At 42.9% G+C, this 12,641-nt stretch overlaps 1 protein-coding gene across 1 annotated transcript; it reads left to right on the top strand.

The window, feature by feature from the left end:
• mocos (molybdenum cofactor sulfurase) lies at positions 1–9,572 on the top strand. The gene is made up of 15 exons (XM_085368892.1): positions 1–235; positions 318–407; positions 514–580; positions 680–1,324; positions 1,428–1,504; positions 1,640–1,839; positions 1,934–2,050; positions 2,145–2,525; positions 2,633–2,795; positions 2,928–3,009; positions 3,408–3,532; positions 8,589–8,685; positions 8,830–8,971; positions 9,059–9,163; positions 9,298–9,572. The coding sequence occupies exons 1-15, from the start codon at positions 124–126 to the stop codon at positions 9,403–9,405; spliced, it is 2,511 nt and encodes an 836-aa protein (XP_085225018.1). The 5' UTR covers positions 1–123; the 3' UTR covers positions 9,406–9,572.
• Positions 9,573–12,641: the final 3,069 nt, after the last annotated feature.

Raw genomic sequence — 12,641 nt, 5'->3', positions numbered from 1 at the left:
TTTACACTCTAGCAGAGTCGATCAGTAACCTACGCAGTGATAAGGACTGCGTTTGAAATATCTGAAGCAGGAGCAGTCCCGCTGTGTTTTGTGTTACCTTTGTTCGGCGGAACAATTGTCATAATGGCTTTTCACCAACTTTGCACTTTTGAAACTTTTCAGCAGGTCTCGGGGCGCTACGGTTATGGAGAAAACTTCAGAGACGTGATCGAGCAGGAGTTCACGCGGATTAAAGGTAATGATTGTGCTCAGTCCTGAGCAGCAGCTGTAGTGACGGAACCGCTGGCTGTAAACCGTTGCTTCTCTGTTGTAAACAGGGATAACATACCTGGATCATGCAGCAGCTACTTTGTATCCCGAGTCTGTGCTTAGGGACTACTGCCGGGACATTACAAGCAATCTGTACGGTGAGACAAGTCACATAAAATCCCACCAAGTGTTACTGCTATGTGGTTATTTTTCCTTGAGCCATGAAATTTAAAAGCATCTCCTTTTTGTTTTTCCCCCCAATAGGAAACCCCCACAGCCACAACCCCAGCAGCAGACTCACACATGACACGGTGGACCGGGTCAGATACAGGTAAAGTCTGTGCATGCTCTCAAAAGCCTTAATAATGGGCCAGCAACTCCTTCAGTTGGTACTTTGCTGGAATAAATGAGTGAAAACATTTTCTTACAGGGTATTGCAGCATTTTAACACCACCCCTGAGGAGTACTCTGTGATTTTCACTTCTGGTTGTACAGCCGCTCTTAAATTAGTGGCTGAGAGCTTTCCCTGGAGGTCGCACACAGAGAGCCAAGCAGGGAGTCACTTCTGCTACCTCACTGACAGCCATACCTCTGTAGTTGGCATGAGAGGACTGACTTCTAGCCGGGGGGTGGTTATCCAGCCCGTCTCCCCGCAGGAATTGGAAAACAGAGCAAAGGATGAAGCTCAAGTTGAAGATGTTATTTGCCAGACACCGCACCTCTTCTGCTACCCAGCACAGAGCAACTTCTCAGGGAGGAAGTATCCCCTTAGCCATGTGAAAGGCATCCAGGCGAGACGCCTTTACCCAGCGTGCGCCCACCAAGGCCGCTGGTTTGTGTTGCTCGATGCAGCCTCTTATGTCAGTTGTTCGCCTCTAAGCCTACAGGACTGCCCTGCTGATTTCATTCCTATCTCTTTCTACAAGATATTTGGCTTCCCCACAGGTCTGGGGGCGCTTCTTGTCCGTAACGACGCAGCAGACATACTAAAAAAGACTTATTTTGGAGGAGGCACAGCAGCAGCTTATCTTTCCGGAGAAGATTATTATGTGCAGGCAGCAAATATTTCTGACAGGTAAAACATTCTTACAGCCCATCGAAGGCCAGATAGTCTCTGAGAACTCACTGTTGTGAGCATCTGTATTCAAAACGCAATGTTTTCTCTCTCCCCGATAAAGATTTGAAGATGGCACTGTGTCCTTCTTGGACATCATTGGCTTAAATCACGCATTTGAAGCTCTTTACAGAATCACAGGTACTGTTGCCAGAGCATGGCGATTCATTCAATCTGTTTAATAGCGAAATCATGATGCGTATGCGGGTTGTTTATAATCTGCCTCAGGTTAAAAACAACAACCCTCAACCTTCGTTTATTTCTTTTTCCCTTCAGGGGGCATGCACAACATCCAGCAGCACACGTTCGGCCTGGCACGATACACTTACATGCTGCTGTCAAGTCTTTGCCATGGCAACGGGAGACCAGTGGCTCACATATACACCGAAGGCCAGTTTGACAGTCCAATCACACAGGGCGCAGTCCTGAACTTCAACCTAATGGATTCAAATGGACAGATAATTGGCTATTCACAGGTGCATGTGGAAAACAGAATTTACTTCTATTTCATAACAGTCTAATAATTGTGTGTTTATGTAAAGGAGGTGAAATAATTTCTGTCACTCACAGGTCGACAGAATGGCCAACCTGTACAATATTCACGTGCGCACGGGTTGCTTCTGCAACACGGGGGCATGTCAGTCCTTCCTCGGGATCACCAGTCAGCGGGTGAAGAGGAACCTGCAGGTGAGAGATGAAAGAAAGAGAAAATTGTCAAAGTCGGTTAAGGGCATGCGTAGGTAGAATGAAACGTCTCTCTCTCTCTCTTTTTCTCTTCAAGGCCGGCCACGTCTGTGGAGACAACATCGACATAGTGGATGGCCAGCCGACCGGATCTGTTCGAGTGTCCTTCGGCTACATGTCAACATTTGAAGACTGTCAAAAGTTCCTGAACTTTGTGGCGGAGTGCTTCGTAGAGAAACCCGTCAGAGTAGACCAAGAGAGGCTACAGGAGTTAAAAAGAGCTGCTGCAGCGTCAGAGGACTCCAATGAATCTCCTTCAATCAAAATTACTAATGGAGAAGTATATAAAGGAGATGAAAAGAAGCCCACAGAAGCATCACTGAAGGGATTTCAACTGAGAGACTCAAACAGCCATGGGGTGGCTTATACTCTGACCAACATATACATCTATCCTATCAAATCTTGTGGAGCGTATGAGGTTTGAGAACAGCCCAGCCTTATCTCTCGTCTTTCTTTTCTAACCTTTTTCTCTCCTCCCCCTTCTTCCACTCTACCTGTTTTGATTTGACTCTGCTCTTCATGCAGGTCCACGACTGGCCGGTGGGCCCGCTGGGTTTACTGTATGACAGAGGCTGGATGGTGGTAAATGGAAACGGCGTTTGCCTGAGTCAGAAGAGGGAGCCACGTTTGTGTCTCATTCGCCCGCAAGTCCACATTCGCTCCAACAAATTGCTCCTGCAGGCACCAGGTCAGACACTCAGTCCATGGCTCACTGGGAATACATTTTTAAAATATATGTCTAAATTTCAGTTAGTCCGATTTTTGTGCCGTAAACTTCAACGAGGATTTTTGTTTTGCTTTTTCTTCAATCGCCCTACAGGGATGGATACCATTTCTGTTCCCCTGGAAAACAACAATCATTCGCACACGAGGGTGTGTCACAGTAAAGTTTGTGGTGACAGGTGAGCTGGCAGCGTTTGAGACATCCGAAAAGCATGAGCTGCAGGAAATATTGTGACACATGTCATTTGTTCTTTGTTTTTCTCTCGTGTCAACGCTCTCCCTACCTGTGTCGTTCTTTATGCTACCCCTTCTTTGCGGATGGCATTATAAGGCCCTCCTCTCCCAGCTTCTTATGAAATTCCTGCTGCTTACCATTTTTAGGGGAAAACAAACAATAGAGCACTGGATGATATTAATCTCCTCTGACAGATCCCCACATGACGAGTCACAAGCTTAAAAAAAAAGCCATTCACCCAGTGATTCTCCGATTAGATGTCACAGCAAATAGTAAGCAGCATCAAAACTCTGTAGATTTCCCCCGGGGGTCTCCTGAATATAATCTTCCTCCTTCCCCAAGGGTGGAGACTGTCGACTGTGGGGATGAGGCTGCATCATGGCTTTCAGACTTCCTTGGACAGCCGTGCCGCCTGATAAAACAAAGGCCTGATTTCACCCGAGAAATGAAGAAAAGGCCGAGTGAAGGTACCAGTACAAGCGTTTCACCTGTTTTGCCTCGCCTTTCTCTGTTTACTCCAGATTTATGTGGAATACAGTACACGAGCAGTGTGACCTTGCATTCAGTAATGCTGGCAACATCTTTTTCTGTAACACTGCTTAAGAGCGTCAGATTGTAATCCGAAAGACTGTGAAAATGCTGCGTATGCCAGGGATTCTCAGCCAAGGATGTGAATCCCTCATTTAGACTGGAACATGCGATTTGATTTTAAAAAATCACACCTACTGAGCAAACATTCACACCTGATTCCTTCTGCACTTTGCAATGTGTGAAAATTATTAATAAGGGAGCAGAAAACATGCCCCAATATGTTCATTTCATCCTCTATATTTTCTTTTTGGGCTCCACTGGAGTAGCTTTGGATGACTCACAGTTCAAAACAATCCTTATTTATCTTATTCCTAGCTTGTGTGCGCCACTCTGACACAAGCCATTTTAGCTAATTCACTCTCCCAGCCTTAAGCCAACGTTTTTCTGATTGGCTGTTCCATTGTAAACACAAGATATGTATATTTAAAGTGCTTATCTAAAAGTAGTGCATACCTGATTAATGAGTTAAATGTCACAACTCAGTGGCTTAAAACTGTGTACTTAAATTTTGTACAATAGTTCAATGAAATTGTAGTACTGTCCCATGTCAGCGTTAATATAAAGGCAAGCAAAACACAATAAATAAATGCATAAAGTGCATCAAGTTCAGTTGTTATAGTTAATATGACTTCATAAAAGTGAACTTAATCTGAGTATGGAGAGCCAGGATTTTAATGGCAAGCCTGTGCTACAAACTGGAGATGAGGGATTTGAAAGCTCTGGACATTTAGCATCCAGGGAGAATCTAAGGCTAGGATTATACCAGGAAATACTTACTTATACTTTTGCATGTATACAACGGTCAGCTTGGGTCTGCATGACTTAAATTTCCCCATCAGATGGTGAACTTGAGGCTCTGTGCAGACCTCAGAGTCACTCCCACTTTGTTATGAACAAATGGACTTGTGGCTGCTACCACTGGCCTGACTTATGCTCCTTGAAGAGGAATGCACACAAATCCAGACACCACAGTTCTTCTTATCGTACCACTTTGAAAGAGTATGATGAGAGGAGCCATGTGAAGTCGGTGCCATTGTACTGCTGTGTCTTTTGAGCTACAGCAAATTAGGACATCTCAGCCTCGCCTGTGCAGATGCCGATCGTTCTTTGTTTTGAAATCTGCCTTTTGCGAGTCTCCAGATTATCCTGGCGTTTAATATACATTTCTGACATCTTCATTTCCCACACTCCACATCTTTGGAACTTTTTTATTTGTATCCAAGCTAAGCAACAAGGCCAAGGGTTGTAAGCACATAAGGAAAAAAAGCTGCCGTTCCCAGAGTGGCCTTGAGGCTTACTCCAAAAGTGAGTAAAACCCTGTAGACTCCAATGTTAAAAAGCCCAAATTTATACACATAAAAGCTGCAGAACATAATTTTGATCTCTATGGTCACATCTCACTTAATAACAACAGTACAACTATATGACAACTACACTGTGTGTGTGTGTGTGTGTGTGTGTGTGTGTGTGTGTATATGTATATATGTATATGTATATATGTGTGTGTGTATATATGTATATATGTGTGTGTGTGTATATATGTATATATGTGAGTGTGTATATGTATATATATGTGTATATATGTATATGTGTATATTAGGGGTGCAACGATACACAAAATTCACGGTTCGGTTCGGTTCGATACTTTGGTGTCACGGTTCGATATTTTTTCGATACAAAAAAAATGTTCATGCCTTTTTAATTTGTCATTTATTAAAATTATAAATATATATTTTAACTCAAAAGTACAGTTTTTAAATTTAATGTTGCTGAAACAAAAATAATTAAAAAAATAAATATATCTGATTGAGGAGTCACTCATCTTTGGAAAAGAGAGTTTATTACAGAGAAATGGCTCTTTCCAAAATAAAAGCTATACTATACGCTTCTTCTGGGCTATATTCTCAGCAGCATATTGTAGCGGGTCAGGGCTGTTCGGGGTTCTGTTTGTACAGTTATGTTTTGTTTATGTTGCCATAGTGACGGGTGACGCCCTCTTGCTGCGACGGTGTGTCCTTCCGGGGTCAGAGGGCGCCCTGTGTGGTGTTGTTGTTGTTGTTGCTGTGCGGTTGCCGCGCTGAGCAGTTAGCTAGCGGCAGTGTTCTTCTGCAGATGTCAATAAACGGCTGTGCTCCCTGGCTAGCTCACGGGAAGCAAGACCAAACAACACCTCCGTCTCCTCGTTGTCTGAGCTCGCCACATTGGTGTCAGAAGTGGGATGATGGTGGCACCCCATGTTCTGACCCGAGTGACTTTTCCCCCGCCTGTCGTGACCGGCGGTGCGCCAAAAGAAGGCACCTGGATATTTGCAAAGTGAAAGCAAAAAACAAGCGCAAATTCAAACGCGATTTCAATATGTCACATATTGACAGTGGCTCACCGATGCCAATGACATAATTACCCAGCTACATTTCCGAAAGAATGCAAAAGCATTGACATATATTTTTCCTTCCTACAATAGCCCGACGGGCAGGGCAGAGATAGATTTTGGTAGCCCGACTGGAAAAATCGCTAGCCCGATTTTGCAAGCCCTGTGTTACAGGCATGGCCCTTTAAGGATGAAGCCTGATGGGAAATGTATTCGGTGTGTGTGTGTGTGTGTGTGTGTGTGTGTGTGTGTGTGTGAAGAGAGAGAGCGGAGAAGGGGAAAAAGTAACGGTTAGCTACAGAAGAGACGGAAAGAAAATAAATAAAAGGAATATAATAACTCCCTCGACAGCCAGAGTTGTGTCGGCGATGCTCGCTGTGAGTAAACTGTTTCAGCCCACTGTACGCTGTGTTCGTGCCTTAGAGAAGAAATAAAGTTCGGTGAAGCAGTTTCCTACGCCTCCTTCGATCTTTTTGCTAGCGGAGTTGACCTGTATAGTAAGCTGTTGCCGGCTACGAGTCAGTTACGGAACCTTCAAGTAACTGCCAGAGGTTTCCTTACTACGGTTCGGGGCCGCGGATCTGGCGCGGTAACACCTGTATCTGATTGAGGAATCACTCATCTTTGGAAAAGAGAGTTTATTACAGAGAAATGGCTCTTTCCAAAATAAAAGCTATACTATACGCTTCTTCTGGGCTATATTCTCAGCAGCATATTGTAGCGGGTCAGGGCTGTTCGGGGTTCTGTTTGTACAGTTATGTTTTGTTTATGTTGCCATAGTGACGGGTGACGCCCTCTCGCTGCGACGGTGTGTCCTTCCGGGGTCAGAGGGCGCCCTGTGTGTTGTTGTTGTGGCTGTGCGGTTGCCGCGCTGAGCAGTTAGCTAGCGGCAGTGTTCTTCTGCAGATGTCAATAAACGGCTGTGCTCCCTGGCTAGCTCACGGTAAGCAAGACCAAACGACACCTCCCTCTCCTCCTTGTCTGAGCTCGCCACAATATTAAACATATCAGGTCCCCATAAGGAGAATCATGTGCTAACGGCTGTCTAAATGACTCGGGTAAAGTTTGTAACATGCATGCTTGTTGTTTTTGTCTGCTTCCACTTGTCTTTGCACTAGGATGATGTCGGTGTAAATGTGCAGTCATATTCGTTGTGTTCCCACTAGTGCTCCGTTATCGAGCTACCCCTGCGTGGGGCTAGACGGCTAACACGTTAACGAGCTAACTGCTCGCTAACACACTAGTTCCCACCCATGTAATTGAGCATTGCGTGGCACATCCAACATACTGTTTTACTTTAGTCCATGACGCGCTTACCTTCAGGGTCATATGTCACATGAAAACCAAAATAATTCCAAACGCCACATCTGAATGAGGGTGGGGAAGGTTCAATTTGCCATGTTGCAAGGAGAGCTTAACTTCTGTCTCGCTAGCTTGCCCTGCGCTCGTCCTTCTGATGATGCTGTCTGTGTTGAGCGCTCAGTGGATCTGCGCTCGACAGTGCAGCCTAGGCTGAGTAGTCGAACGCAGATTTACTGAGCGCTCAACACAGACAGCATCGTCAGAAGGAAAGTTGATAAAATAAATTACAAATTTTGTATTGTTCGATACATATGCGTACCGAACCGAAAGCACTGTATCGAACGGTTCAATATCGATACGAGTATCGTTGCACCCCTAATATGTATATATGCTATACTGTATAGTGCAGACTATCCAAAAAAATTGCATGTGCATAAAACAAAGTGCATTTGTGTTTTCCACCACTGTAGTTTATGGAGCTTGCTAAATGAGCTTGCTAACCATAGTCAACTGATTTAAAAAAAAAAAAAAAAATTAATAACAGCATTAATAAAGCACGGAGTTAAGAAAACAATGGCTGAATCCATCAGTTTATGCACTAATCCAGTGTACAGTACCACTGCTGATTACGTCTTTAGGAATGTTATGATCTCAGGTTATTGTCCATTTTCTGTAGAGCACTAAGAAACTTGTTGCAACTGTTTTCACAGCCTGAGTAAATTTCCTCATATCGAGTGAAATTTCACTCGAATCTTTAATATTTGTTAGGCCATAACTGGCAATTTGACAAATAAACACTCAGAGAGCAATTCTGCAGTCTGGAAAAACTAACTCTTGCTTCAGTATAATATTTCTTGACAAGTTTTATTTACTAGACAACTTCTGTCATAATATCTAATCAATAATTATTTCCTTTTAATTTAAAAAACAAAAATGTATTTATTGTGGTATAACCATCTCATTTTTTGTGGCTGCTCTTTCTCTGCTACAGTTTCTGCAGCTGTCACTTCCTTGTACATTCTCTGATTTTTTTTTAAGAATATTTCAAGGACACAGTGATAGAAGATTTCATCCGTGTAACCCAACAAAACATTTTGTGTGTTGAATTGTGAGTGCGCATTTGGATGTGTGCCAAGATTCACTTACATTTTCCAAATGCTGTATTTCAGTAAAACCTCAATTACCAGACTTTTTAAAACGACAGTGTTAATGAAAATGTTTTCCTCAGCTCACTGTGCTAATATGAAGTTGTTCCCTTCTAGCTGCCACCTCCACATCGCTCTCCCTGGTAAATGAAGCTCAGTATCTCATGATCAGCCGTGCCAGCGTGGAGCTCATTCAGAACCTAATGAGCAGCAGGTTTGAACACATGGCATGTTATTCAAAATACACATGGCTCCAGTGAAATATTCAGGATGCGTCGATGTCTGTACATTTGCATCACAGTGGGTCATTTACACAGCAAGGCAAACTAACATGCAATTTCCCCATTTGCCTTCTCAGGCAGGACGATTCTGAGGGCGATCAGCTCCTTGACACACAGAGTGTCATTAGCCGCTTCCGGGCCAATTTAGTCATCGCTGGCGTCGAACCGTTTGAGGAGGATAATTGGTCACACTTGGTTATTGGCAGTACTCAATTCATGGTGAGCTGACACTTTGAGATAAATGATGAAATCTTCAACTGCGGATTTGTCCAAAATGAATATGCTCCCTCTGTGATTAACCTGAAGGTTGCAGGACATTGTGGAAGATGTCACATGGTTGGAATTGACCAAGACACAGGAAGCAAAACAAAAGAGCCGCTAATGTCTCTATCTGCTTACCGCAGCGGGAAGGTCAGTCAAAAGCAATTACTGCACCTTCATGTAGATGCTTTGTGTGGTTGTGTGTTTGTTTGTGTGTGTGTGTGTGTGTGTGGCAACTCAAACGCTCTGCTATTTTGTGATTTTTTTTTTTAATTTTTTTTTAGGTGACCTTTGGTGTTTACCTGACCCATCAGCTAACAGAGGGCTCCACCGCAGCAGCCAATGTCCTCTCGGTCGGTTCCCTCATACAGCCCAAGCCAAACAGTTCTTAAAGCAGTCGTCTGCAACATCCATCCATTTATTTCAGTGACATCTCTGGTCCTTAGAGGCCTTTTCTCTGCTGTGCATCCTAAATATCACCTGTCAAACACTGACAGAGTTACTGGAGACGTTTGCTCATTTTCTTTGTATAACCTGAGTGGTCCTCAAGTGTCCTTTTCATGCCACATCATTCAGGCTTTCAGATTGTTGTGATGGAAAATGTATGACATTTGGGGATTTTTTTTTTAATGTAAAGAAGATGTGAAATAAAAAAAAACTGCTGTCACAACTTTGTTGTTGAGCAAATGCATTGCAAGGAGGGTTTTTTTTTCTCTCTAGAAATAGAAATGTGTACAATTACAAACCAATTCCAGAAAAGTTGGGTTGCTGTGTAAAAGGTAAATAAAAAAAACAGAATGCAATCCCCATCACTTTAAACCAACTTTGTCTTCAATGGCTGTTCCTTCCACAGAAAAGAAAAGAAAGTGGCTTGTGCTCACAGCCAGAGCTGAGTGCTTTAGATGACCACATTAATGGAGCCAAGAGTAGAAAAAAATGACTGAAAAGAATGTTTAGATCCCTATGAAGCCCCAGCTTTTGGCTCATAGAGGATACACCCACCTCATTATTTGAAACTTTGGCCGTGTATAATATGAGCATCCACCATCCTAGCAATTTTTCATTTCAATAACTGTCATAAGCCTTTGAATCGTGGAGTGTCCGTTTCTTCATCTCAGAGTCAACTTTCACTAAGACAGCAACTGCAGACTCCCAAATGCTCTTCAGAGAGGTGTGCTGGCTTAGTGACAATACACAGTGAACTACTTTGATGCATGCGTAATGATGTGCAGTAACAGCAGCCCGTGTCTTTATGTATTTTGATTCAGTTCAGTTGTATTTATACAGTGCCAGTCAACAACAACGACTTTCAGTGCAAGAGCAAGGCTTGACCAGAGAACCCTACAACACAGCACAGAGAACTCTTACTCAGAGGTGGTTGTGCTCCAGCGTAGCTGAGGTAATCCTGCAACTTAATACAAGGTGTGGATCACTTTAGGCCTCATCATCATTATCATTCATCTGATGCAGAGCTGGAAAATAGGCATATAGAAATAATGACAAAGTCAAAGTGCGCCAATAATTGTGCACGCTGTGTGGTTTCAATGTGTTATCTGATCCAGAACATGTCAAGCTTGGTGCATTAATCCCAGCTTATATTAACCCTCCAGACAGTTCTTCGTGAAGGTTTTCCCCATGAAGGTTTTTATTGACATTTCCTCCCAAACACACCACCAATGTGACTGCTGCCAAAAATCTAAAACATATTTCTTGCAGTATAGAAACCTCCCAGAGTGTCGGTGATCAGTAAATGCTCCCAAGGGTGCACTAGTGTTTTTGGTGTGGATTGCAAATCTGTTTTTATTTCTTTCTTTTTTCTTTTTTGCATCTTATATTTTATATTTTAAAGTGGTCCTGAGCAGTAGCTCTCCAGGCTTGTCAGTTTCAGTCCAGTGCTTGTAGCTGGCCATTTTCAAAGGTTTTGTTTTGTTTTGTTTTGTCACTTAATGCTGATCTATGAATCATTCAAGCATTAAAATAAACTTACTCAAAGAATGGACTGGAGTTCTGTCTGCGCATAACTTAGCACACTTATCAAAAAAAACAATTTTAAATGGTATCTTTTGGCTCTTTATCACTAGCAGCCTGTATCATAACACATGATATGTTCTCATTGCTTTAGCTGAATCTACAAAAAATGCAATAGATAACACAGTTTGACAGACATAAAATAATGTTTTTGCACCAGAAATGAGATTCTCTAAGGGCTCTTAGCTGAAAACGTTTTACACGGTGTTCAGCACGCTATTAAATAAGTCTCACAATACTGGACAAGTGTGGGGCAAAAGAAGAAGTGTCAGGTCTAAAATACTGGATCAGAAAATCATGTCCTCATGAAACACATAAAACGTCAGGAAAGACCTGACACAGGACCTGAAAGATGCATCTGGCCCTTCAGTTGATCAATGAAAAATGCTCTCAGTGGAAGGCTGGCAGGCAAGTAGCCATTGTTAATGATGAGAAACAGGGAGGAAAGGCTGAGGTGCGTCAAATTACACAAGAAGCATGTCTTATGGAGTGAGGAATCCACATTTTAAATTGTTGGTTCAATTAGTGATCAATATGTGCAAGGGAGGTAAAGCGAGAGGGATAACAGTTAATGTCTACAGCCCTAAATCTCTGCAGTGTTTTGGGGCTGCATTTCAGTCAGTAATGTTGGGGAACTTCAGGTAGCCTGGAGAAGTATTCCCGAAGAGTACTTACATAATACTTAATTTTAGGAAGTATTTTGCCCAAACTCTCCTTTAAATGCTTTTTTTAGTAGATAGTGAAAGAACTGAGCCTTTTCTATCATTTAGTTGTTTATCTATCACTTAATTACTTTGTGGTTGTGGTGAATGGCCAAGACGCAGGTTTTTATTAGGAGGAAAAGCTTTAAAAAGATTTATGCCCCTGTTCACAAAGCCTTGCAGAGAGCCAGACTGGACTCTTGCTTCTGACCCCGGACCTGATGTTTGACACCCTTTGCCACAGACTGTATCGAGCTGTATAGATTGCTGTCTTAAGGTGTGTAACATATATTGTGCTTTGTAGTGCAAACATGTGCTACCTTAACAGCCTCTGGCACCGCACCCTTGTGGCTTCTGCTATCTTTTATGGCGTGGTCTGCTGGGGCGGCAGCATCTCTGCTGGGGACAGGAAGAGACTGAACAGGGTGATCCGAAGGGCCAGCTCTGTTCTAGGATGCCCTCTGGACCCAGTGGAGGTGGTGAGTGACAGGAGAACGGCGGCTAAGCTGTCATCCCTGATGGACAACATCTCCCACCCCATGCAGCAGACTGTGACAGCACTGAGCAGCTCCTTCAGTGGGAGACTGCGGCACCCACGGTGTGGGATGGAGAGATTTCGCAGGTCTTTCCTCCCCACTGCTGTCAGACTCCATAATAAAGACTTTAACTGATCAAGCACACACATCCATACATATGCAATAATACTAAGTGCAATAATCCTTTCTGTCATCGTTGTATTTTTACTCAGTTGTATATAGTATTTGTATTTGTATTCTATTTTTATCTTATTGTATATTTATTTTATTTTATTCTACTGTATATAGTATTTTATTTTATTCTATTCTGTACAGTTGTGTACTGTATTTATTCTTATTGTATTCTAATTTTTGCCTCATAAC

The sequence above is a fragment of the Diplotaxodon limnothrissa genome, linkage group LG13 (genome assembly GCF_057381915.1).
Source record: "Diplotaxodon limnothrissa isolate DT_005_m linkage group LG13, D_limnothrissa_male_GT1.1, whole genome shotgun sequence".
NCBI lineage: Eukaryota > Metazoa > Chordata > Actinopteri > Cichliformes > Cichlidae > Diplotaxodon > Diplotaxodon limnothrissa.
The sequence above is the reverse complement of the archived record's forward strand: the minus strand, read 5'-3'. Positions and strand labels throughout refer to the sequence as shown.